This window comes from Narcine bancroftii, chromosome 8 (assembly GCF_036971445.1).
Source record: "Narcine bancroftii isolate sNarBan1 chromosome 8, sNarBan1.hap1, whole genome shotgun sequence".
In the NCBI taxonomy this organism is placed as follows: domain Eukaryota; kingdom Metazoa; phylum Chordata; class Chondrichthyes; order Torpediniformes; family Narcinidae; genus Narcine; species Narcine bancroftii.
Window position 1 is genome coordinate 76,485,644 of NC_091476.1, and position 27,417 is coordinate 76,513,060.

At 48.7% G+C, this 27,417-nt stretch overlaps 1 protein-coding gene across 2 annotated transcripts in view; it reads left to right on the forward strand.

The window, feature by feature from the left end:
- Nucleotides 1–522: 522 nt before the first annotated feature.
- Nucleotides 523–27,417, forward strand: part of scyl1 (SCY1-like, kinase-like 1) — a 31,540-nt gene continuing 4,645 nt past the window's right edge. Inside the window, exons 1-15 of one of the 2 annotated variants that reach the window (XM_069894258.1) lie at nucleotides 523–662; nucleotides 2,273–2,413; nucleotides 5,431–5,553; nucleotides 6,408–6,634; nucleotides 8,494–8,584; nucleotides 9,600–9,755; nucleotides 11,810–11,968; nucleotides 13,067–13,174; nucleotides 14,479–14,592; nucleotides 15,050–15,205; nucleotides 20,029–20,217; nucleotides 23,638–23,713; nucleotides 25,949–26,140; nucleotides 26,564–26,673; nucleotides 27,096–27,197. In XM_069894258.1, the coding sequence (XP_069750359.1) occupies nucleotides 555–662; nucleotides 2,273–2,413; nucleotides 5,431–5,553; nucleotides 6,408–6,634; nucleotides 8,494–8,584; nucleotides 9,600–9,755; nucleotides 11,810–11,968; nucleotides 13,067–13,174; nucleotides 14,479–14,592; nucleotides 15,050–15,205; nucleotides 20,029–20,217; nucleotides 23,638–23,713; nucleotides 25,949–26,140; nucleotides 26,564–26,673; nucleotides 27,096–27,197 (2,052 nt within the window). In that variant the 5' untranslated portion in view covers nucleotides 523–554. The remainder of the gene's footprint in view (nucleotides 663–2,272; nucleotides 2,414–5,430; nucleotides 5,554–6,407; nucleotides 6,635–8,493; nucleotides 8,585–9,599; nucleotides 9,756–11,809; nucleotides 11,969–13,066; nucleotides 13,175–14,478; nucleotides 14,593–15,049; nucleotides 15,206–20,028; nucleotides 20,218–23,637; nucleotides 23,714–25,948; nucleotides 26,141–26,563; nucleotides 26,674–27,095; nucleotides 27,198–27,417) is intronic. The other variant, XM_069894259.1, reaches the window with a different exon arrangement.

The window sequence follows — 27,417 nt, forward strand, 5'->3', positions numbered from 1 at the left end:
ATTCATCTGTTTTAAGGTGTTTGTACACTAAAATACCTGCCCCAATGTAGGGCACGACTAGTACCCACAGAGACAAGCGGAGGAAACGATACACAGAAGAACCCGGGTATAGGAATGGCGGAAAGGGAGAGGTGGCCTAGGACCATGGGGGAGGAGTCATAGGATATGGGTCATCCAAGGGCGGACCAGCTCCACATATACAACGGACAATGATAACTATATACAATGGAGGAAACATATCACCACACCCAATTTATCTCCCAAAAACAGATATACAATACAATTTATAAAAATGTTTGCTCCTCGACACGGCCGCAAACAACGACCTTGGGGATAAATCCTTATCCAGTTGCTGATGAATTAATTTGGAGGAGTTTTGGGCTTGGAGAGACCTTGGGGAAATGCCCACCCTAAGCCTGGCCACTGGGGACAGGAAGTGGGGATCCAGACGACGTCCGGTCCGAGAAAGCGCCCTATTCCCGGCGCAGGCGGCCCTCCCCCCCGCGTGACCGCGCGGTCTCCAGGAAGTGACGACACTGCTATGGCCGTCCGCGATGTGGGGCTTCTTTTCCCGGGATCCGGTGAAGGATTTTCCCTTCGAAACGGGTGGCGACGCCGAGGCCGCGGCCGGACTGTGGCGGCTGCACCGTGGAAAGAGGAAGGTGAGAGGCCGCGGGCCAAGGCCCCGAGCTCGAGTGGGGCGGCGGCGGCTGACGTGGCCTCACCGGCGGGACGGAGGAGGGTGGGCCGAAGGACCTTCAAATCCCCCCCTTCCCCAGAGGGGACCCTTCAGCCCCCCCCTTCCCCAGAGGGGACCCTTCAGCCCCCCCCTTCCCCAGAGGGGACCCTTCAGCCCCCCCCTTCCCCAGAGGGGACCCTTCAGCCCCCCCCTTCCCCAGAGGGGACCCTTCAGCCCCCCCCCCTTCCCCAGAGGGGACCCTTCAGCCCCCCCCCTTCCCCAGAGGGGACCCTTCAGCCCCCCCCTTCCCCAGAGGGGACCCTTCAGCCCCCCCCCCCTTCCCCAGAGGGGACCCTTCAGCCCCCCCCTTCCCCAGAGGGGACCCTTCAGCCCCCCCCTTCCCCAGAGGGGACCCTTCAGCCCCCCCCCTTCCCCAGAGGGGACCCTTCAGCCCCCCCCCTTCCCCAGAGGGGACCCTTCAGCCCCCCCCCTTCCCCAGAGGGGACCCTTCAGCCCCCCCCTTCCCCAGAGGGGACCCTTCAGCCCCCCCCCCTTCCCCAGAGGGGACCCTTCAGCCCCCCCCCCTTCCCCAGAGGGGACCCTTCAGCCCCCCTTCCCCAGAGGGGACCCTTCAGCCCCCCCCCTTCCCCAGAGGGGACCCTTCAGCCCCCCCCTTCCCCAGAGGGGACCCTTCAGCCCCCCCTTCCCCAGAGGGGACCCTTCAGCCCCCCCCTTCCCCAGAGGGGACCCTTCAGCCCCCCCCTTCCCCAGAGGGGACCCTTCAGCCCCCCCCTTCCCCAGAGGGGACCCTTCAGCCCCCCCTTCCCCAGAGGGGATCCTTCAGCCCCCCCCTTCCCCAGAGGGGACCCTTCAGCCCCCCCCCTTCCCCAGAGGGGACCCTTCAGCCCCCCCCTTCCCCAGAGGGGACCCTTCAGCCCCCCCCTTCCCCAGAGGGGACCCTTCAGCCCCCCCCTTCCCCAAAAGGGACCCCAGCCCCCCCCCTTCCCCAGAGGGGACCCTTCAGCCCCCCCCTTCCCCAGAGGGGACCCTTCAGCCCCCCCCCTTCCCCAGAGGGGACCCTTCAGCCCCCCCCCTTCCCCAGAGGGGACCCTTCAGCCCCCCCCCCTTCCCCAGAGGGGACCCTTCAGCCCCCCCCCCTTCCCCAGAGGGGACCCTTCAGCCCCCCCCTTCCCCAGAGGGGACCCTTCAGCCCCCCCATCCCCAGAGGGGACCCTTCAGCCCCCCCATCCCCAGAGGGGACCCTTCCCCTCTCCCTCTCCCTCCCCCTCCCCTTCCCCTCTCCCTCCCCTTCCCCTCTCCCTCCCCTCTCCCTCTCCCTCCCCCTCCCCCAAGGCCGCAGCTCATTCCAATACCCGCAGCGGTTTCTTCCCCCCCCCCCCCCCGCCAGCTGCTCCCTGCCCTCCCTCCATTTGCCTCCTCCACTCCCCTTGTTGACCTCGAGGCCCAAAACATCATTAATATGTCTTTACCTCCTCTGGACACTGCGAGACTGGCCGAGTTCCTCCAGCGTCTCGGTGTTTTTGACCACCGACACGTGCTTTGGTGCTTCACTCCCTTCCCCTCCCCCTCCAGGGTACCCATGAGCCGGTGTCCGTCTTCACGTATGAAGTCAAGCCTAACTCTGAGGACCAGACGCAGGTGGCGAAAGCCGCATTCAAGCGGCTGAAGACCCTGCGGCACCCGAACATCCTCTCCTTCGTGGATGGGTTGGAGGTGAGTGGCTGTTCTTGTACGGGGCTAATCTCTAAGGGGGGGGAGACGAGGAGAAGCAGGTAAGCAGAGGGGCGGCTCGGCTGTGTTGCCGACGAACAACATTAAATCATTTGAAAGAGGTGACAGGATCAGAAGCGATCGAATCATTTTGGGATGAGTTTAAAAAATAGGAAGGGTAGAAGGAGATTTTAGAGAAAGATTTACAACGTGTTTCGACGGAAGATAAAAAAAAAGACGTCGATTTGAAATGACAGTACGATTCGTTACAAACGTATCATTTGGAAAGCTTTTACAGAGGACTTGGAGTTAGGGGAGAGAGCTAGCTCTCTGGGGAGAGAGCTAACCCTATAAAGACTTAGCATGCCAGTTAAAAATGAAACCAGCATCTTGAACAATAAATGCTATTCGGCATCGTTCGAGGGTTACATATAAACCTGGAGATTAATGATGAGTTTTGTAAGTTCTAGGAGAAATTGTATGCGTCTGAGGTAGTGCAAGATGAGGATGAATTTGAAGAATTTTTATCTGGTTTAACCTTGCCCTCTTTAAATGATAAGGATGTTAAAGAATTGGATGCTTGTTTTAATGGTAAAGAATTAGCAGATGCACTTTGAACTATGTCGGGTGATAAATCTCCAAGTGATGATAAATTTTATAAGGAACTTCAAGATTTACTAGTCCCTTTGATGATTGAGATTCAAGATCAGACGGGGAAAACTAGTTCTTTTCTGGACTACTTTTCTAAAGCAATTATTACTGATAGGGATCCTTTGAAGGTGCGGTCTTATAGACCTATTCCTTTGTTAAATGTGGATTATAAAATAGCAGCCAAGGTTCTAGCTAATAGACTGTCTAACTGTTTACCTGATCTGGTTCAGGTCGATCAGGCAGGTTTTATTAAGAACCGTTATTCAGCAGACAATGTGGTCAAATTGATTTCTTTAATTAATATTTCTCGGAAGCAATCTGACCAACGGATGGTCATTTGTTTGCTGAAAAGGCCTTTGATCGAGCTGAATGGAGTTTTTTGTTTTTGGAAAAGTTTAACTTTGGGCTTCTTTTTACTGATTGGATTAAGGCTTTGTATAAAAATCCCACTGCAGGAGTGGTGACAAATGGGCAGATGTCTCTGCCTTTTACATTATCTAGATCAAACAGATAGGAGTGCCTTTTGTCACCAGCTCTGCTTCCATTGGTCATTGAACCTTTGGCGCAGATGATTAGGGCAGGATAGTCCTATTAAAGGTATTAAGGTGAATTCTGATGAATATAAGATAAACAGAAATGGGAAGGGTGAAAAGAGACTGGCTGTTATACAGTACAAGTCCAAAATATCCGGATACCAGAGGTACGGACCACCCGAGAAACTGGACCCTCAAACTTTTTAAATTTAGCAGTTTTTTGTGTGCGTAAGCACCACAGTTGCACAGTGGTCACAAGCACCCAGGCTTGTTAACTTTATTTTTCTTTATAACTGCTTGTTTTGATAAATGTCAGGGGTGTGCTGCTGTTTGTGGGAGCCACGTCTCCAGCATCACAAGTATTGAGCTGTGAAGCAGTTTCAGGAGCTTTGAACGTGCCTTCCATGTTTGCACCTGAGCTCGTTTTCCTGTGGCTCTGATCTGCTTTCCGCCTGCAGGGTCAAAGTTGGTCTTTGCTGCAAGTGGACTGATTCACCATGAGGGAGTTTGTGGAGTTAGAACGTAGAACACTACAGCAAAGGACAGACCCTTTGGCCTCAATGTTGTGGTGGTTTATACATATGTACCTACTAAAAAAAAAACTAAACCCTCCCTACCCTATAACCTTCGATTTTCCTTCCATCCATGGGCCTGTCTAAGAGTCTCTTTAATGCCCCTAATGTTCTAGCCTTCTCCACCACCCCTAGCAAGGCATTCCAGGCCCCCAAAACTCTGTAAAAACACTTACCCCTTGACCTCTCCCCTAAACTTCCCTCCCTTCACTTTGTACAGATCTCCTCTGGTGTTTGCTATTCCCGCCCTGGGAAACAGGTGCTGACATTTAATTTTCTAATTTCAACTTTATTGTCATCTGATTATACAATCCGACGGAACAGCGTTCTCCGGACCTCAGTGCAAAGCACACAGACACACACTCAGACATAACACATACACACAAGACAAGTGTATACAATAAAATCCCTGTTATCCAGAATTCAAGCAACCAGCAAAAAAAAATGGAAAATAAAATTTAAAAATAAAAATAAATTAAGAATAGAATAACAGATAACAAAATACGTAAGTTTAAAATTGTAAACATAGGTTGATGTATTACTTCAGAGAACATCTGTGATGAAGATGGGAGCAAACATCCAGCCAGCAGCCAGTGGAGACCTTGGTCAGGCTCTACTCATAGGAGCTGTTTGGATAAAGTCGTATGAAACAGTGATGGCCTCGCCCAGGATGAAGAGCAGGTCGATGCCGCTCGCTGTTGGGGCATCTCTCTTAAAGTGTCTCCTTTTCCCTGCTCAGTCGCCCCAGTCAGAGGCTTCATCTGTAAACTGGCGGAGGGGGGGGTTAATTATCTATTGTTGGTCTTTTGGGCAGCTCCGTGGAGGGGGAGGAACCTGCAGATGCAGCAACGGTTAAATGTTTTCAAAGAATGTGACTGAAAATCAAGTAAAATGCTTTAAGGTTTATATATTCATGCAGGTGAAGTTTGTTCAGTGTAAGGGCAGTCTAGTATTTTTGTCTTTTAAACTATTTTTAATGCAACTGGAAAATACATTTATCTGGCATCTACCAATCCTTTAGGTGCTGGATACCCTAATGTACGTATATATAAAAATAAATACTGTTTAATATTCCAAAACCAATCCCAGTGAGTGATGGCATTCTCACCGTGAGTTGAGCAGTGAGCATGGGTGGGAATCTCTTACCCTGCTCCTTCCCCAGCTGACAGGTGCCTTTCTGTGATGGGGGTGGAGCCAGGGAAGCCTCAGGGCATTGATTGGCCGTGCCTCAGCGCGAGTAACTGCCTCTGCCTTGACTTCACAGACCGAGAAATGCCTGTACGTGGTGACGGAGCCTGTCACGCCCCTTGGCGCCTACTTGAAAGCCAAAGAGGCAGTGGGTGAGCTGAGTGAACTCGAGATCTCCTGGGGCCTGCATCAGATTGTGGTAAGGTCACAAAGCTCTCTGATCCTTGCCTCTCTCAACATGGACTCTCGTCCAACCCACGAGCCTGTGCTGTCCAAGGCACCCATCTTGTTCACTCCAGTGTCATGAATCGCGTAAAGGAAATTTGGAAGTGCAGCAGGTCATCAAGTGGGACATTGGCCTTCATTGCTTGGGGGTGGGGTTGGATTTAGGAGCAGGGAGGTCCTGGTGAAGCCACATCTGGAGAACTGACTGCAGTTCTGGTCTCCTTACTCGAAGAAGGACGGACTGGCTTTGGAGATGATGCAGAGGAGGTTCACCAGGTTGATTCCAGGGAGGAGGGAGTTGGCCTATGAGGAGAGATTGAGTCGTCTGGGACTGTACTCACTGGAATTTAGGAGAGGTGATCTTATTTAAAAAAATATTTAAAATGATGAAAGGCAAAGATAAGATAGAGGTGGGTAAGTTGTTCCCATGGGGTGGGGTGGGGGGGGTGGGGGAGACCAGAATAAAGAGACATGGCCTCAAGATCCGGGGAGTAGATTTCTCCCAGGGTCAGGGGAAAATCTGTGGAATTCGCTGCCCATTGAAGCAGTGGAGGCAACAATAAATATATTTTTGAAGACCAATTTGGATAGTTTTCTACATTGTCAAGGAATTAAGGGATGTGGGGAAAAGGCAGGTCGGTGGAGATGAGCTTCTGATCAAATCAGCCATGATCTCATTGAATGGCGGGGCAGGCTTGACAGGCCAAATGGCCGACTCTTGCTCCTATTTCTTATGTTTGGGGTTCTCCACAGAGAGGGGCTGAGTACATGCAAACCTTTTGTTTACTGGGACCAACATAGGGTTTAACATCACCTCCTGTCTCGCAGAAAGCCTTGAGTTTCCTTGTGAACGACTGCAACCTGATCCACAACAATGTGTGCAGAGCAGCGGTGTTCGTGGACCGAGCAGGAGAGTGGAAGCTGGGCGGTCTTGATTACATGTACATGGCGCAGGGGGAGATGCCCCAGCCATCAAAAGGCATCCCAGAGCTTGACATGTACAACCCGCCAGAGAAGACGGACACAGGTGCTGGCAAAGGGGATGGGGAGAAATGGTAAGTTCGTACGGGGAGCTGCAGCCACCCTGTGTCTGGAGTCAAATGGGCTGCTTGGGACCCTGGATGATAGTGAAAGAACAGGTGTAGGAGCAAGTGAAATGATAAGTCCAAGTCAGCATGGTTTCCTTAAAGGAAAATCATGCCTGACAAACCTGCTGCAATGTTTTGAAAAGATCACAAGTAGGACAGACAGGGAGGATGCTGTGGATGTTGTGTATTTGGACTTTCAAAAGGCCTTTGACAAGATGCTACTGATAAGGCTGCCCATGGAATTACAGAAAGGGTACTCGCATGGCCAGTACCAACACTGGCTGGTAAAGGCATCCTGTTCTGGTTGGCTACCAGTTACCAGTGGTGTTCTGCAGGGGCCGGTGTTGGGGCCACTTGTTTTACATTGTATACTAATGAATTGGATTGAGGAATTAATGGGTTTGTGGTTAAATTTGCAGAAGAAACCAAAATAGGTGGTTGGGGCGGTGGGGCCGCGGCCACGGGGCGGTGGGGCCGCGGCCACGGGGCGGTGGGGCTGCAGAGAGATGAGGTAAACGAGCAAAAGGGGCAGATGAGCTACAATGTCCGGAAGTGTCCAGTCATGCACCTTGGAAGAAGAAATAGATGGGCCAAATATTATTTGGATGGGGAGAAAATTCAGAGGTGCAATGGGACCTGGGAGTCCTCGTGCAGGATCCCCTGAAGGGTGACACAGGTTGAGTCGGGGGTGAAGGAGGTGAATACAATGTTGACGTTCATTTCTAGTGGTGCAGGGATCAGTACTAGGACCATTGTTATTTGTTGTCTATATCAATGATCTGGATGATAATGTGGGAAATTGGATCAGCGAGTTTGCAGATGACACTAAGATTGGAGGCGTTGTGGACGGTGGGGAAGGTTTTCAAATTTTGCAGAGGGATCTGGACCAGCTGGAAAAATGGCAGATGGAATTTAATGCAGACGAGTGTGAGGGGTTGCATTTTGGAGGGACAAACTAAGAAAGGACGTACATGGTGAACAGTCGGGCACTGAGGAGTGCGGTAGAACAGAGGGATCTGGGAATACAGATATATAATTTCCTGAAAATGGTGTCACAGGTGGACAGAGTTGTCGAGAGAGCTTTTGGCACATTGGCCTTCATAAATCAAAGTATTGAGTCCAGGAGTTGGGATGTTGTGGTAAAGTTGTACAAGACATTGGTGAGGCCAGATTTGGAGAATTGTATGGAGTTTTGGTCACCAAACTACAGGAAAGATCTCAATAAGATAGAACGAGGGCAGAGAAGATTTACTAGGATGTTGCCCGGACTTCAGGAACTGAGTTACAGGGAAAGGTTGAATAGGTACGGACTTTATTCCCTGGACCGTAGAAGAATGAGGGGAGATTTGATTGAGGAGTTTAAAATTATGAGGGGGACAGACAGAGTAAATGTAGGTCGGCTTTTCCCACTGAGGGTGGGTGAGATATAAACCAGAGGATGTGGGTTAAGGGTGAAAGAGGAGAAGTTTAGGGGGAACGACTTCACACAGAGAGAGGTGGGGGTGTGGAACGAGCTGAGATGGTGAATGTAGGCTCAATTTTAACATTCAGGGAGAATTTGGATAGGTCCGTGGATGGAAGGGGGATGGACAGGGTGCAGATCAGTGGGACGGGGCAGAAGAATAGTTCAGCATAGAGTAGAAGGGTTGAAGGGTCTGTTTCTATGCTGGAAAGTTTTATGGTTCTATCTGCAACCCGCCTCAGTGGTGTCCGCAGAGACAAGGGAACTGTTGGCTTTATCCTCTTCTCCAGCTGTCTATGTTATGGCCTACTTCTGTTGTTGCTCTGACTCAGACATGGAGGTCTTGACCAGTTTCTTCCTTCAGGTCAGCTGACATGTGGCGCTTGGGATGCCTCATCTGGGAGGTTTTTAACGGCCCGCTGCAGAGACTGTCCTCCCTCCGCTCTCTCGGAAAGGTCAGTGATCATTCTCCCTAACCTGCAGTCTGAATGTCGGGGATGGTTCTGTCCTGGTCTGTAACCTGCAGTCTGAGTGTCGGGGATGGTTCCGTACTAGTCTGTAATCTCACGGGGAGAACGCACATACTCCTTACAGACAATGCAGGATTTGAACCCAGATCGCTGGTGCTGTAACAGCGTTGCGCCTACAGTTACACTATGCGTGCTGTCCACCAGGGGGGATTAAGTTCAGGGGTCGAGACATCATGTTACAACTCCACAAATCTATGGTGAGACCACACCTGGAGTAGTGTGTTCAGTTCTTGTCACCTCATTACAAGGAAAGATGTGGACGCTGTGGAGAGGAAGGCAGAGGAGATTCACCAGGATGTTGTCTGGATTGGGAAACAAGTCTCATGAGGCAAGTTGGCAGAGCTGGGACTTTTCTCTCTTAAGCGAAGAAAGATGAGGGGAGACTTGATAGAGGTCGACAAGATTCTGAGAGGCGTAGACAGGGTGGACGGCCAGTGCCTGTTTCCCAGGGCAGGATTAGCAAACACCAGAGGACGTCAGTACAAAGTGAAGGGAGGGAAGTGTTTTTACATAGAGAGTTGTGGGGGCCTGGAATGCCTTGCCGGGGATGGGGTGGAGGCTGGAACATTGGGGGCATTTAAGAGACTCTTAGACAGATGCAAGGAGGGATGAAAAATCAAGAGTTTTGAGGTCAGGAGTGTTTAGTTTCTTTTTTTGTAGGTATCTATGGGTCAGCACAACATCATGCACTGAAGGGCCTTTACTGGGCTGTGTATGGGAATGAAAACATGGGTGGTGGCCCTAGTTCTGTTTAATGGTATCAATCGAAGGCTCGTGTTTGGTGGGGGGTGGGGCAAGACTCCAGGTTCACATGACCAATCCCTTTTTCTTTGGACATTTGACATGGAATGTTATCTGTGCAGGATCTGGAGTTGTTGGCTTCATGCGGGGTTGGTGGCCAGGAGGTGCTTCTCAATCATTCCTCTCCCTTCCCTTTCAGATCCCCAAGTCGCTTGTTCCACATTACTGTGAGCTGGTTGGAGCCAATCCCAAAATAAGACCAAACCCAGCCAAATTTCTGCAGAATTGCCGAAAGCCCAGTGGTTTCATGAACAACAGTTTCGTTGAAACCAACCTATTCTTGGAGGAGATTCAGGTCAGTCAGATTTCAGATTTATTGTCAGAGTACAGACATGACATCACATACAACCCTGATAGCGTTCTGTCATGAGAGAGTGGGGCAGTGAGATCAGTGTGGGAACTGATACAGTGCTGTTGGGGAGAGAGTGGGATCAGTTTGGGGACTGGTACAGGGCTGTAGGATATCTGAACTCTATTACGTATTACCTTATGGAACCATGGACAAAAAAACTTTTGGAGTTTTGATCTTTTCGGATTTGGGGTATTTGGATAGGGGGTACAAAACCTGTATTACACAAAATTCACTTTGGTTTATTGTAAGGCAGGCAAATTCTCCATCAGCAGAAATTGCCTGAAAGTGCCTCTTTCGGTCAGAAAAAGAGAGTTCCCCAGATTCACCGGTTGGTAGTGTAAAAACAAACTACAGAACAAATAAACAAATAAAGGCATGTAAACAAACTGCAATACAGAGAGGAAAAAAAATCAATTGAGTGCACGAGTCAGAGTCCATAAATGAGTCCCTGATTGAACTTGTCGTAGAGGAGTCTGACGGTGGAGGGGTAGTAGCTGTTCCAGAACCTAGTAGTTGGAGTCCTGTGGCTCCTGCACTTATTTCCTAACGGCAGCGGCGAGAACAGAGCATGTGCTGGGTGGGGTGGATCCTTGATGATCACTGCTGCTCTCCAACGGCAGTGTTTCCCATAGATGTTCTTGATGGTGGGGAGGATTTTACATGTGAAGTCCTGGCCTGCCTCCACTATCTTTTGGAGGGCTTTACGCTCAGGGGTATTGGTATCCCCGAACCAGACCATGATGCAACCAGTCAGCACAAACTTGTTGCTCTGGCCAGTAGTGGCGATGTCCATGGAGATCTCACTGGCCTGAGGATAGCTCTTACACCCTGGTTGTGTGATGGAGCCCTGTGCAGGTATATGACCTGATAGGCAGTGGAAGTACTGAAGTGGTCAATACAAAGAAGCCGGAGGAACTCGGCCAGTCTCACAGAATCCACAGGAGGTAAAGATATATCACCGAAGTTTCAGGCCTGAGCCCTTCCTCGAGGTAGAAGCAAAGAACAGGAAGGCATCAGAATATTAACGGAAACTGGAGAAGTCGATGTTGACGCCATCCGAATGGATGGAGCACAGACAGAGGATGAGGTGTTGTTCCTCCCATTTGCGGGTGGTCTCAGTCTGGCCATGCATGAGACCACGGAAAGATGTTAGCGAGGGGGTGGGACATGGATTTGAAATGGGTGGCCTCTGGGAGCTCCCCGCCATGACAGTGGACAGAGCCGAGGTCCTCAGTGAAGCCCCACCCTCCAGAATAACATTCCTGTTCATACAATTTTGGGCTCCTTATGTAAGGAAGGATGTGCTGGCGTAGGAGAGGCTTCAGAGATTTACAAGAAAGATTCCTGGAATGAGGGGTTAGCATATGAAGAACGTTGGACTGGACTCATTGGAGTTCAGAAGAATGAGGAGGGACCCCATAGAAGCATTTCCAATGTTGAGAGTCGTGGACAGAGTAGATGTGGGAAGGATGTTTCTCGTGGACGGGGAGTCAAGGGCCCAACTTCAGGACTGAAGGGTGCCCATATAAAACAGAGATGCAGAAGAATTTCTTCAGCTAGAGGGTGGGGAACCTTTGGAATTTGCTACCATGAACGGCTGTGGAGGCCGGGTCGTTGGGTGTATTTAAAGCACAGATTGATAGTTATCTGAATTGTCCAGGGGAGAAGGCAGGGGAGTGGGAATGGATCAGCTCATGGTGGGGCAGACTCAATGGGCAGAATGGCCTACTCCTCTATCTTATGGACTGTTGGTCATTTTCTCTGTGTGTCGTCCCCCCCCCCCCCCCCCAGAGTGACTCTCCTACTGTTAGTGGTCTGTAACTGAGGGACTTCACTTCTCTCTGTGTGCCCCACCCCTCCTCCAGTGACTCTCCTACTGTTAGTGGTCTGTAACTGAGGGACTTCATTTCTCTCTGTGTGCCCTGCCCCTCCTCCAGTGACTCTCCTACTGTTAATGGTCTGTAACTGAGGGACTTCACCTCTCTGTTCCCCCCCAGATCAAGGAGCAGACTGAGCGGCAGAAGTTCTTCTCGCAGCTGAGCTCTCAGCTCGACACTTTCCCCGTGGACTTCTGCAAGCACAAGATCCTCCCGCAGTTGCTGACAGCGTTCGAGTTTGGCGACGTCGGTGCAGTTATCCTCACTCCCCTCTTTAAGGTACGTGCCTGTGTTCTGGGGCAGGGCGCACGTGCAGGAAGTGTAAATGCACCACCTGACAGGATCTGAAATGCAAGCAGCACTGCATTGGCTGTGCATGCCTTCAGAGATGGGGTTATTGCTGCAACGCTGGGCAAAGGTGATATGCTTCCGGGAACTTGGAGGGTGAGAGACGTCGCAGATTTGGTGAAGTTCAAGTTCATCGTCATCCAATTGTACAAGTACAACCTGACGAAACAACATTCTCCAGTCCTCACGCGGACGCACACCCGACATCACACACATACAGACACAAGACACATGCAGGACAAATATACATAAATTAAATTAAAATTGCTTCATAATATTAATTTCCAATCCATTCCAAATCATTAACAGGCATGGTGTTACCCCCGTGTCTGTGTGGGTTTTTCAGGGGGCTCTGGTTTCCTGCACCATTCAAAAAAAATGTACAGGGGTTGCAGGTTGATTTTGGTGGCCTGGTCTCATGGGCCGGAAAGGCCTGTTAGCATGATGAATGTCTATTGTAAATCTAAAATAAATTTAAGTAGTAGTATCTTGGAGAGTGAGTGTGAGCATGGTTCTAACCTTTACTTTCCCACTAACCACAGAGCAGCCATGACTTAGGATGACACAGGGGCTCTGTGGTTAGGAAGGGGTTACTTCAGGTGGTATGTGGTGGCGAACCACTGATCTAGTCGTTGAGCAGCGAAGGAAAAGGAGCCATGCAATGTTTTGGGTGCTAAAATTCGACTGGGACCTTCAGGAACATACAAGCAGTGGGAAAGGAATGGGAACCAGGAAGAATAAAAGGCTGGAAAATCCCAAGGGTTTTTATACAAGCATTAAATGCAGATTGGATTCAGAACCGACCTGGTCGTACTGCACAGAGGGTGGTGGTAATTAAGAGTTCATCTGGTACTCCCCAAGGGTGGTGTTGCCCAAGGATCAGTGCTGGGACCCCGATAGTGACATAAGATCAGTACGTTTGCAGGTGACGTAAAGGTTGCTGGAGTCGTCGACAGTGAGGAGGAATTCGGGGAATGGGCATCGTTGGGTGGGGGTAGGCCTGCAGGTAACCCTGTCCTCTCACTACAGGTAGGCAAGTTCCTCAGCCCAGAGGAATATCAGCAAAAAATCATCCCTGTGGTGGTTAAGATGTTTTCCTCAACGGACAGAGCGATGAGGATTCGTTTGCTTCAGCAGGTGGGTAACTGCTGTTTTTCCCCACCCCACCCTGCTCCTGTCTCCATGGCCAGCCGTGGCTTCACTGCCTGGCTGGCATGCTCTGAGGCTTTAATAGAATGAATGGGGATCTTACAGAAACTTTCAAATGTATGTCAAGAGTCGTGAGGTGATGTTGCAGCCTGACAAATCTCTGGTGAGACCACATTTAGAGTGTTCAGTTCTGGTCACCTCATTACGGAAAGGATGTGGACGCTGTGGAGAGGGACAGAGGAGATTCACCAGGATGTCACCTGGATGGGGGAACAAGTCTCATGAGGCCAAGTTGGCAGAGATGGGATTTTTCTCTCTGGAGCGAAGAAGGACAAGAGGAGACTTGATCGAGGTCGACAAGATTCTGAGAAGCGTAGATTGGGTGGACGGACAGTGCCTGTTTCCCAGGGCAGGAGCAGCAAACACCAGAGGACATCTGTATAAAGTGAAGGGAGGGGAGTTCAAGGGAGACATCAGGGAAAGTCTTTTACACAGAAAGTGGTGGGGGCCTGGAAGGCCTTGCCAGGGGTGGGGGTGGAAGCTGGAACATTAGGGCCATTTAAGAGACTCTTAGACAGACCCATGGATGGAAGGAAAATAGAGGGTTACAGTTTGGGGAGGGCTTAACATCGAACATGACAGTACAGTCAGCCGTCGATGTTGTGCCGGCCCACATGTTCCTACCAAAAATATTAAAACCCTTCAAACCTCATAATCCTCTATTTTTGTTGAGTTCTGTTCTTGATAGAAATACATAGGTCGGCACAACATCGAGGACTCTGTACCATGCTGAGGTGTTCTATGTGTGTCCTTCTTCAATCTCAAAACAAAGATGCGGGAGGAACTCAGCTGATCTCGCAGTGTCCATAGGAGGCAAAGATCCATCACTGACATTTCGGGCCTGAGCCCTTTAAGGTTTCTTTCTCACCGATGCCCTCTAGTTTTGGACTCCCATACCCTGGAAAACAGATGGAGCATTCACTGCATCCATGCTTCTCATCGAAGTGGGTCAACATGAGAAACGGGAGCAGGAGTCCGCCATCTGGAGCTTACTGCACCATCCAGTTGGTTCAGGCCTGACCTAGTCATGAGCTCTGTGGGAGACAGACAAACCCCCTGCCCATCCTCACTCACTAGCCTCAGCATCACCCAGACCCCATCCCAAACTGTATTATCCAAGCTCAGTGACATCCTAGCACACTCCTCCCCATCCTGAACTGGGTAGTGGGGCTCGTCCCCCACCTCCCCATGGCTGGACCTAGTTTGTCACTGATGGTTGTCTCTTCCTGCAGATGGAGCAGTTCATTCAGTACCTCAATGAAGCAACAGTGAACACACAGATCTTCCCCCATGTTGTGCAAGGCTTCATGGACACCAACCCAGCCATCCGCGAGCAGACCGTGAAGGTGGGTGGGGGAGAAAGGAGGGCAAAGGGTCAAGGTGGCTGGGAAGGGGTAGAGACATAGAAGGAGAGAGATGTGGGAGGAGGTGAGGGCAGGGATGTCTGGAGAGTTGGGGGTGACGGGGGCACTGCGTGGAGGGGTAAAGGGAAAGATGGACTGGGAGATGGTGTCGGTGGGAGGCAGATCAGGAGGTGGTGGAGAGGGACAGAGGCAGTGGAGCAGAGGGTGGGACACAGCTGCTCCATCTGACCTGCTGATGCACCCTGGCCTGGGGCATTGGGGAACTGCAGTGGAGCAGAGCAGAGGGGTCCCTCATGGGGACGGGAGGGGAGGGGTCCCGCACCGGGGCGGGGAGGGGTCCCGCACCGGGGCGGGGAGGGGTCCCGCACCGGGGCGGAGGGGAGGGGCCCTGCACTGGGGGAACCGTGGCTGGGTCCTGACGGCTTGTTCTTTCTTCCAGTCGATGCTCCTACTGGCCCCAAAGCTCAGTGACACCAACCTCAATGTGGAGCTGATGAAACACTTTGCCCGTCTGCAGACCAAGGACGAACAGGGCCCGATTCGCTGCAACACCACCGTCTGCCTTGGCAAGATCTCCTGCTATCTCAACACTACTGTAAGTTGGAGCCAGGTGTGAGGTACAGTCTGACCCTGCCCAGAATCTCCACTCCCCTCTGTTCCCTCCCCCTCCTTCTTACACCAGACAGCAAAGTTGCTTGCTGAAACAAATTTGGAGATTATGATAGACAATTTCAAGCTGAACACAAAGATAATTTCAGATTTGCTGAATCATGTCGGAGATTGTAGAAACATTAAATCAATTTTTATTGAATTTAACACATTTAATCACATAACGACGCTGACACATTGTGTTAGTTCAACCGACCTAAAAATGTTTTGCCGCTGATTTTCGTTTGTACTCAGCATCGGATGTTCCTCCTGTCAGTGTCCAACAGTAGTCAGCCGGCACTGACGGATTCCAGTTGTCCTGATCCCGCTTTTCCACGGTCGTAGTGTCCTGGTGAAACCTTTCACTGTGTTCGTCACTGACAGCGCCAAGATCAGCGGGGAAGGAGTCCGAGTGCGAAGGCAGAAAATGAATTTTCAATGTTGCACTTCACGGGTTTTGTCTGCTTGATGTAGGCTTAAAATATGAAAGGAAATCACAAAAATTAGTGATATCTAAAAAAAAAAGGTACTTGATTGGAAATTTTTAAGGTGATCAGCAGCTCAAAATCCATCAAAAACATTCAAAGGTCAGGTGGAGTCACGTGATGGAGTAGTGGCCGGTTGGGGAACTCCAGCCCTCTCCAGAAAAGTAAAAAAAGCCATAACAAAGTGAAAGTAAAAGTGTGGAGAAAATGGCAGCGAAGAAAGAAAAACCAAAAACAACGGGAAGAAAAGAAGAAGGAAGGACGTCGGAGGAGGAAGGTGAAGGCCTTACCAGTACAAGGAGGCCCGCCGTGGAGAGAGAAGCCCGCTCCCTGAGGTCAGTGGAAACCCCGAACTCAGGACTACAAAAATGGCTCACGGAGCCAAACAAAAGTGCGCAACTGCGCATGCGCATGCAAGACAAAAATAACACTGACGGGAGGGGGGGGAAACCAGCTGAGGAGTACATCTCCACAGCTGAAACAGACAACTACAACACAACAGCAAGACTCTCAACAGGAAAACATAGAAAATAACGAGAACAAGAAGGAAGAGAATAAAAATAAGAAATCAAAGAAACAACAAATGACCAACCCAGAGGAAGAAGACCAACACCAAGACACTTCTAATTAAAAATAAGAAGACCAAAAATACCCAACAAAATAAAACAAACAACCCAACAAGAAAACCAGAAGAGACAGAGGTAAAGGACACATCCTGGAGTGGACTCAGAAGAGGAGGAAGAGCACAGAGAAATGGAAGATGAAGGGAAGGGCAAGTACATGGATATATTTTTTTTTAAAGAATATATGGAAACAGTAAAAGAATGGCAATCACAAGAATTCAGTAAAATAAAAAGTACAGAAGAAAATGTGAATAGATTAGAGATGATCATGACAGATATAGGAAAAAGAGTAGACAAGGTGGAAGAACGAGAAACAGCCATAGAAATGGAAGTAGATGACTTAAAAAAGAAATTAGAAGAATCTGATTAAAAAAAGTTAGAGACACAGGAGCTGTTAGCTCAGAAGATAGATATAATGGAAAATTATAATAGAAGAAACAATATAAAGATAGTGGGCCTTAAGGAAGATGAAGAAGGCAAAAATATGAAAGAATTTATAAAAGAATGGATCCCCAGGGTCCTAGGAAGACCAGAATTACAGGAAGAAATGGAAATAGAAAAGGCACACAGAACATTAGCCCCTAACCCACAACCACAACAAAAACCAAGATCCATTCTAGTAAAATTCCTGAGCTTTACGACAAGAGAAAATATATTGGAGAAGGCAGTGAAAAAAAATAAGTGAAGACAAAAAACCACTGGAATACAAGGGTCAAAAATTTTTTTTCTATCCAGATATAAGTTTTGAACTCCTGAAGAAGAGAAAGGAGTTCAATGCAGCAAAAATGACCCTATGGAAAAAAGGTTATAAATTTATGTTAAAATACCCAGCGGTACTTAAAATAGTTATTCCGGGGCAGCAAAGAAAACTATTCTCGGATCCGGAAGAAGCACGAAAATTTGCAGAACAACTACAAAACAGACAGAGAGATTAAGAGATGTAACAAGAACAAAAATGACAACAAACTATATGTATGTGTGTGTATATATATAAGAACTAAGAAGGGAAAGAAAGGGAAGAAAGGAAGTAAGGAGGGAATTAAGAGAGTGACCTTTGTTATATATGAAGATTAAAATCTTTTCTGGGGGGCTGGGTGGGGAAGAATAACAGTCACTGCGAAATCAGTTGACCATTGCGAGCGGATTCACAAATCCAAATGGAGAGGGGAGATGTGGTTGCCCGACAAGGGACAAAGGGCAACTCAGAAAGGGGAGGGACTATTGGGGTTAAAGAAATTTTAGATATGAGAATAGTGGAAATATTTTATGTTTTAGAAATGTTGTCTTATAATGTGTTGAAAGGAAAGATAAACAAAGTGAAATGACTATGTTGAACTATATGACTTTAAATATTAATGGAATACATAACCAAATCAAAAGGAAGAAACTGTTAAATTTACTGAAAAAAGAAAAAAATTGATAAAGCATTCATACAAGAAACACATCTAACTGAAGTGGAACACAAGGAATTAAAGAGAGATTGGATAGGACACGTAACAGCAGCATCATATAATTCAAAAGCCAGAGGAATAGCTATATTAATCAATAAAAATGTACCAATCAAAATAGAAGAGGAAATAATAGATCCAGCAGGGAGATATGTAATGATAAAATGTCAGATATATTCAGAATTTTGGAATTTACTCAATGTATATTCACATAATGAAGAAGATCAAAAATTTATGCAAGATATCTTTTTGAAGATAGCAGATAAGCAAGGGAACATACTAATAGGAGGGGATTTTAACCTTAATTTGGACTCAAACATGGATAAAACTGAAAAAAAAAATAACAGAAAGAACAAAGTAACCAAATGTATAATTAAATCGATGCAAGAAATGCAACTTTTGGATATATGGAGGAAACAACACCCAAAGGAAAAGGAATATTCATATTATTCAGGTAGACATAAAACATACTCAAGGATAGACCTCTTCCTGTTATCAGCCCACATTCAAGGGAGAGTTAGGAAAACGGAATATAAAGCTAGACTATTATCGGACCACTCACCCCTGTTATTGGCAATAGAGCTAGAGGACATCCCACCAAGAATGTATAGATGGAGATTAAACTCCATGCTACTTAAAAGACAGGATTTTAGAGAATTCATTGAACAACAAATTAAAATGTACTTTGAAATAAATACGGAATCAGTGAAAGATAAGTTTATACTTTGGGACGCAATGAAAGCGTTCATCAGAGGGCAAATAATAAGTTATGTAACTAAGATGAAGAAGGACTACAATCAGGAAAAAGAACAGTTGGAAAGGGAAATAACAAATGTAGAAAAATAATTAGCAATAAAGGAAGATACAACTAAAAGAAGAGAATTCACAGATAAAAAAATAAAATATGAAACACTACAAATATATAAGGTGGAGAAGAACATAATGAAGACAAAACAGAAATATTATGAGCTAGGAGAAAAAATGCACAAAATTCTAGCGTGGCAGCTTAAGACAGAACAAACTAAAAGAATGGTACTTGGCATCAAGGAAAAAAGACAAACAAATTACATATAATCCAACGGAGATCAATGAAAACTTCAGGGAATTCTACGAGCAACTATATCAAACTAAAAACAAAGGGAAAGAAGACAAAATAGATGAATTTCTAACTAAAATTGAACTACCGAAATTACAAACAGAGGAGCAAAATAAATTAATAAAACCATTTGAAATAGAAGAATTACAGGAGATTTTAAAAAAACTACTGAACAATAAAACACCAGGAGAGGATGGATTCCCAATAGAATTCTATAAAACATTTAAAGACTTATTAATTCCTCCCCTCCTGGAAGTAATCAACCAGATTGATAAAACACAAAGCATACCAGATTCATGCAAAACAGCAATAACATACCAAAGTCAGGGAAAGATCCACGCACCAGCGTCATATAGACCAATATCTCTACTTAACACAGATTATAAGATAATAACTAAACTATTAGCAAACAGATTGGCCAACTATGTACCAAAAATAGTAAATCTAGACCAAACTGGATTTATTAAAAAAAGACAAACAACAGACAATATCTGTAAATTTATTAACTTATTACACACAAAGGTCTTCAGGAAGCAAGATCGTCGTTGTCCAGTGCGACCATTTCATTCCAGTGGTCATTCTCGTCAACCTCCACTGGACCCTCTCCAATGTCAAAAGCATATTGGGCAGAATAGTTAGCGTGGTGGTTAGCAATGCTGTTTCAGCACCAGCGATCAAGACCGGGGTTCGAATTCCACACTGTCTGAAAGGAGTTTGTATGTTTCCCCCCCGTGCCTGCTTGGGTTTCCTCCAGGGGCCCTACTTTTCTCCACCATCCAAACCAGCTTTCAGGCCGAGGGAAGAGATCACTAGGAGCAGAAGTGGCCCAATCAGCCTACTTTGCCATTCTAATCGTTAGCTGATCCATCCTCTCACAGCCCCATATCCTGGCCTTCACACCAAAACCCTTGGTGCCCTGGCTATCAATCTCTGCCTGTCGACCTCGCTTCCACCGCCGCCCGTGGCAACACATTCCACGACCCTCTGAAGAAATTTTTCTACATCTCTGTTTTAAATTGACGCCCTTTTATCCTGAAGTTCTGTCCTCAAGGATCTGTTCCCAGCGCGCCCCCCCCCCCCACGTGTCCCAGGTTAATGTTCACCAATTGCCCCCACAGACGCGACAGCGGGTCCTCATCTCTGCCTTCTCCCGTGCGATGAAGGACCCCTTCGCTCCGTCCCGGGCCGCCGGGGTGCTGGGGCTGGCCGCCACGCACAATTACTATTCCATCACCGACTGTGCTCACAAGGTGCTCCTGGTGCTGAGTCCACTGACGGCAGACCCTGAGAGGAACGTCCGTGATCAGGTAAGAGCGTGGTGGGGTGGGGGAGGCCGTCATCTGTGGAGGGAGAGAGGGGGGCATCCATGAAGTGGAGGTGGTGTGTGGGCAAAGTCCCCTGGCTGGGGAACTTGGAAGCAGGGGCGAGTAAAACACGAATGTCTGCAGATGCTGTGATTTAAATAAAAACCACACTGCCGGAGAATCTTAGTAGCTCTCGCAGAGTCCTGTTGTATAGCCAACCCGAAACTTAACATTTTCACCTTGACTGTGAAATGTGAACAACCCCGCGCTTGCCACATGGGGTCCATCCGACTGCTGTCGGCTCCGTACAGACTTTAAACGTCCTGTTACAGGATCCAATGGTGGTTGATCTTAAAATATTCAAGTAAGATGTAAACCTTTACTTCTTATTTGTTATTAAAATATTGTGATTTGGCTTAATAGCATCCACTGGTCAGCAATAAGGCCAGATTTTTTTATTGGCGGGGAGGGGGCCTTATACAAAGGGTATCACTCAAAACCAACATTTTGGGTGAAAATTCCAGGGTCGTCCTATACAAGAGCATGTACAGTACTTTATATAGCAAAATAAAAACCCCTGGTATCCAACATTCAAGCAACTGGCAAAATAATCAAGGAAAATAAATTTTATTCAAATAAATAAGAAAATAATTGGTTAAAAACAATATGAAAGTTTTAAATTGTAAACATTTCCTGAAGTGACACATCGACCTATGGTGAAGATGGGAGCAAATATCCAGCCAGCGGAGGCCTTGGTCGGACTTTGCTACATCAATATATAGAGGTAGCAACAAGAGAAGGGCCAGCATTGGGTCTGCTGTGAGGAAATGAGATGGGTCAGGGGACGGAGGTGTGTGTTGGGGAGCATTTGGATCCAGTGATCACAGTTGGTTTCAAAATAATTCTGGAGAAAGACGGGTCTGGACCCAGGGTTGTGATTTTTGATTGGAGAAAGGCTAATTTTGAGATGAGAATGGATTGGGAAGGTGTGGACTGGGATAAATTGTTTTATGGGAAGGATGTAGAAGGAAAATGGAGGGCATTGAAAGGTGACATTTTGAGGGAACAGATGGCATGTTCCTGTCAGGATGAAAGGAAAGGTTAAAGGTATGAGGGAGCCTTATTTTTCGAGGGTTATTGGAAATATAGTTCAGAAAGAGCGGTTTGCAAAAAGTCTAGACAGCATGAAGTAAATGAGGTGTTTGAGGAATAGAAAGAATGTAAGAAGAACCTGAAGAAGGAAATGAGAAAGGTTAAGGGGAGATAGAATGTTGTGTGGTCCTGTAAGGAGAAAATAAATCCAAAGGGATTCTACAGAGGAGCAAAAGGACAGTGAGGAATCAAACTGGTCCCTGAGAGGATGAGAGTGTACGGCTGTTGTGGAGCCAAAGAAGATGAGGGAGATTTTTTCTTCTTCAGTTTTTATTAAGGAGAAGGATATTGATCTGTGTAAGGAAAGGAAAGAAGTGGGGAAGTTCTGGAAACAATAATGATTAAAGAAGAGGAAGTTCTGGTGCTTTTAAGGAAAATAAAGGTGGTTAAGTGCGACAGGACACTTCCCACCTGCCTGGGGGAGTGTGGCTCTCCCAACAGTCCTCGAGAAGCTTGACTCCATCCAAGTGAAAATCCGATCGGCTCTCCGACCACCTCCATTTCCTCCTCTCCCTTCTCTATCCTATGGGTCAAATGCCGCGATGCTGGTCGAGCTGCGGACTTTATGTAGCAGAGATAAAGATACATGAGCAACACTTTGGGGTTGAGCCCTTCGTCAAAGTACAAGCAAAGTGTAGCCAGGCTGGAATGGTCCTTGCTAGAATTCAGAAGGATGAGAGGGGTTGCTACAGAAACAAATCAAATAATGAAAAGAATGGATAAGAGAGAAATGGCCAGTAGGGTGCACAGCCTACTGGATTGAGGACGGAGACGAGGATGAACTCGCAGAGAGTGGCAAGTCTGAGCAATATCCTATCCAAGGAAGTAGTACAGGCTGCCTCATGAAATATCTTCACGGTTAAATAGATTGGTGTGTGGGAGGGGGATTATAGGGAAAAGGCAGGTCAGTGGAGCTAAGTCCATGGCCAATTCAGACATGAATGATGGAGCAGGCTCGAAGGGCCACATGGCCAACTCATGCTCCTGTTTCTTGTAATATTTGAAGGATCAACAAATTGTGGGTTATGGTTTAGACCAGCTTAATGGTGAGTAGACTGGATGTTCCTACCTCAAACACGATGAATGGTTGGGCACTGAGGAGTGCGATGGAACAGAGGGATCTGGGAACACAGGTACATAATTCCCTGAAAGTGGCGTCACAGGTGAACAGGGTTGTAGAAGAGCTTTTGACATCTTGGCCTTCATAAATAGAGTATTGAGTACAGGAACTGGGATGTTATTGTAAAGTTGTATAAGACATTAGTGAGGCTAAATTTGGAGAATTGTGTGCAGTTTTGGTCACCGATCTACAGGAAAGATATCAATAAGATAAAAAGAGGGCAGAGATTTACTAAGATGTTGCCCGGACTTCAGGAACTAAGTTACAGGGAAAGGTTAAACAGGTACGGACTTCCCTGGAGCGTAGGAGAACGAGGGGAGATTTGATGGAGGTGTTTAAAATGATGAGGGGGACAGAGTAAATGTAGGTCGGCTTTTCCCACTGAGGGTGGGTGAGATACAAACCAGAGGACATGAGTTAAGGGCGAAAGGGTAAAAGTTTAGGGAGAACTTCTTCACAAAGAGAGTGATGGGGGTGTGGAACAAGCTGCCAGCTAAAATGGTGAATGTGGGCTTGATTTTAATATTTAAGAGGAGTTTGAACAGTTTTATGGAGGGACGTGGACTGGGCAAAAAAAATAGTTTGGCACAGACTAGAAGGGCCGAAGGGGCCTGTTTCTGTGCTGTAGTGTTCTATGGTTCTAAGACGCCTGAACAAAATGCTGTGGGGGGAGGGGCGGAGCCATCCCACAAGCTATAGGTCGATGAGGGAGGGAGAATAAACAGTGGAAGGGAGGGTTAGAGTTAAAAGGGGCAGGTGAGGGAAGGAGTGGAGGGACAGATGAGGGGAGGGGTGGATAGGTATGAGGAGCTGAGGGAGGGAGGGGTGGATGAGTGGGAGGGATGGTGAGGGAAGGGGTGGAGAGCTGGTGAGAAGGAGACAGTGGGATGGAGAAGTGGGGGGAACGGGGAGCAAGCTGGCAGAAACTGGCGATGTCAATGTTAATCCCGTCTGATTGGAGAGGGCCCACGCTGAATATGAGGTGTTGCTCCTCCCATTACAGGGGGGATGGGGGGGCACCCTGGGGACCAGGTTTCAATTTTGCTAGGTAGGTGGCTCATGCATCTGGTGTCAGGCAAGCAATCTTAGCGAGTTTAAACGTGCAAATTACACGGAGAAGCTTGAAGTGGATTCCTCCAATGTTTCTCCAGGCTTTCAAAGCCATCCGCAGTTTCCTGGCCAAGCTGGAGATGGTTTCGGAGGATCCATCCAAAGTTGGGGAAGTGGGTGAGTACACACGATGCCACCTGTATCTTGTTCACAGGGAGTGTAGGTGTAATTGATATGTCCATGCACGTAACATTACTGGAAGACATGGGGTCAGACTCTGTTGTCATGGGGCTAGTCACAAATTCATTGTTTCGCAGCAGCTGGCTATAAATTAGTCCGAAGAAAAGAAAGTGAGGCCGTGTCTGGGGTTCGTTGTCTGTTCAAGAATCTGATGGTTGGGGGGAGGGGGGGTGTGGAGAGAAGCCGTCCTTGTGCTGCTGGGTGCTTGTCTTCAGGCTCTTGGACCCCCTTCTCGATGGTAGCAGAGTGAAGAGGGCACGGCCTGGGTGGTGAGGAGTCCTTGAGGATAGAGGCTGCTTTCATGAGAGCCCGCCTCATGTCGATTGTCCTGGATGGAGTGAATTCTGTTGGCTGTGATGGTGCAGGCCGAGTTCACTACCCTCTGGTCTTTTCCTGTCCTGAGCATTGGCTCCTTCGTACCAGGCAGTGAAGCAACCAGACAGATTGCTCTCCACGGTCCACCTGTAGAAATCTGCAAAAGCCTTTGGTGACATACTGAATCTTGTCAAACTCCTCACGAAGTATAGCCACTGGCAAGCCTTCTTTGTGACTGCATCAACATAATAGATTTTCAGAGTTGTTGACACTGAGGAATTTGAAGTTCTTGGTGAGCATCTGAGGGACTAGTGAAGAAGAGGAATTGTTAGTAGTTGCTACAGTGGTGACATTGTGTTCCTTGAATGGCTAGTGTGGAAGGTGATAATTCCCCAGGGCCTGGTAGGCTGCTTCTCAGAGTCCCAGAGGAGTTGGCCCTGGAGATAGTGGATGTACCAATAATCGTTCAATTCCCTTGGAATCAAGGGCAACCAGCATTGAGGGAGGGAGAATATAGGAAATTGTAAACCAGTTAGCCTGACTTTAGTCAGGGAAAATGCTGAAACATTGAAGATGTGTTTGGAGGAGTGGCTGGTTTAGTCCAGGCCAGCATGGCTCTCCAAACAGGAAATCGTGCTTGACTGATCTTCTCAAGTTTTGTTGACGACAGTTGATGTATTGGGACTTTTGATAAGGTTTTGCACAACTGATTGGCGTTCACTAAGTTTAGAGAACGTGCTGCAGGAGGTCACGTGATTTTGTTGTCATGTAATGTTACACGATATTTCCCTTAGTCTACCAAAAGGCAGACAAAGATTCACCATCAGCAGAAATTGCCTGGCACCCCTTACAGTCAGAGAAAGAGAAGCAAAAAAGTCCTTCTCTCCCCCCACCCCCACCCCCAAGTCACTAGCCCCTTTTACAGAGCTCAAAAGCCAGGTTTTACCCATCATTCGAGCACTATGTGAAAGATTTGCAAGGTGGATTGGGGTGGGGAAGGGGGGCGGTGGTCCAGACTTGCCCATCTTTGCTCCATCTTGGTAGGTAGTCTCAGCGGTGGAGTGCTCATGGAGCTAGCTTTATTTGGCTCTGTGTGAAGCCAGCTTCCTAAGACAGGTCATATCTACGAGAATACCATGGCTTTGCGGTATAAAGGGAGCCACTGAGTGTCCGTGGATTCACCTCCTGTGCTTCTGCAGCTGCACATTCTTCAGTCCATTCCGTCAGAAACCTGAACCCCAGATCTGAACATCCTACGCGTTCGGGAAGCCTTCAGTGATCTTGGCACCCTCTTACACCCCAGTTCCAATGTCTGGCACCCGTTCAGCCAGTCTCCAGCAGTCCGTGTGTTCTTCAGCCTCAGAGCCCCTCAATGGTCTGCCACCGTGGTCCCGTAGGGTCATCCCCTCCTTGAATGGGGGAGAGATCTCCCTGTTTTCTAGTGCCCTGCGCCAGTCCTCCACTTCCCCAGTCTACAACCCCTCGTGGCCACTGCTGATCACGGGTGCCGCCATTTTGGGCCCAGACCCCACTTAAAACCTGTACGGAGCAGTTGGACACCGCGGGGGAGTGCTGTGTCTCTGCCCCCCCTCCTCTCGGCAGGTTAAAACCACCAGCAGTGGTGCTGTTTTTAAATAGAAATCTGGGTGGCAGAGAGCAGAGTGGGACAAGTGGAACAGATTCAGATCATCAGGCAGTTACTAGAGGGATGGACAAGATTCAGAGCTGGGATGGTATATAATCTCTCTCTGTACCTTCCGGCTTCCTCCCTGGCCGTTGAGGTGTGCACTCTGCCCTGCTGTGTGATGGCACCTTCCCCCTGACTAACCCTCCCTGTGTTCTCTCTCCGATCTGCAGAGAGGGACGTGAACTGTGCCTCGTCGAGCCCGGCCGGTTCCCTGGCCACGGGGTGGGCTGGCTGGGCCGCCACAGGCGTATCCACGCTCACGTCCAAGTTCATGCGGGGAAGCCCAGCCACCGGAGGGCAGACGACTGAAGGCCAGGCCGGCACGGTGCAGGCAACCGGAGCAGCTACTCGAACTGCAGGAGGTAGGGCCCCTGTCTACTCTCTACAGTCTGGGCTTTGGGTCACAGGGATGGGGGGGAGGGGTTTACTCCACATTCACTCCTACCCATTGTATGAGATCCACAAGGCAGTCTGATGGGGTGAACATGGGCCTAGGGACTCTGCGACCCTTCCCCGGAGAGCTAAGGTGGAGGCTCACCCCTGCAGGAGGGAGGGGGAAGGCGTAGTGTGAGCATAGTAAGGGAGGGAGCATTGTGGGCATAGAAGCAGAGGGAGAAAGGGGTGGGAGAAGGAGAAGTGTGGGCATAGGAGCGGGAGACGAGGGAGTGGCAAGAAAGGAGTGTGAACATAGGAGAGGACAGAAGGGCGGTGGAGGGAAACGTTGGCACCCGGGGTGCTGAACAGGGTGGGTGATAGTGATAACTAGGATGCCCTTGTATTGGTAGGTGAGGGGGCCGAGCCACCAGCCACTAGCATGGACGCTGGTCCCTGTGAAGGGTCGGCAGAGGAAGAGGCAGCAGAGAGGTGGGACGACGAGGACTGGGGCAGCCTGGAGGTAGGTACAGAGGGTCACCGGCACCCTTGGGTGGTAGACGGGGTCAGCAGCTCTCAAGGGCAGGAATATGGATTCACCAGCACTCAGGGGTGAGAATGCATTTTCACCAGCACCCATGGGTGTGTACACGGCGTTACCGACATCCTGGAGTGGGAACACAGTTTCTCTGGTACCCTGGTGCTTGTGCGTGGGGTCACTGGCACCCTGGGGTGGAAATGCAAGGTCCCTGGCACCCTGGGGTGGATACACATGTTCACTGGCACCCTGGGGTGGGTGGGAACAATGGGTCACTGGCACCCTGAGGTGGGAGCACAGAGAGGAATGGATGCAGGGTGAGCTTGCTGCTGGGAGGGAGTGGGCTGGTCTCGGGGAGACGAGTGATTTTCCCCCTTCCCATGACCTGCTGCTCTGACTGTGAACAGGAGCCAGAGAAATCGGAGGGGCCACGTGAGAAGGAGGCATGGGACGGAGGTTCAGAGTGGTCATCGGGGAAAAGCAGCAAGAAGAAGCCTTCTGACAGGACGGTGGGTGACTAGTGATGCTGGGCATGTGGGGGAGGGACATGGATGATTTGTAGGCAGATGAGATCAAGGATCTGGGATCATGGTCAGCACAGACTCGTGGGTCGAAAACGGACCCCATGTCCTGCAGCCTCCCCTTGGAACCTGAGCCAGGGTCCTGGCCGTTAGTCCAATCACCTGCAGATTCACGTTCCAACACCACTCATGGTGGGTGCAGGATGCC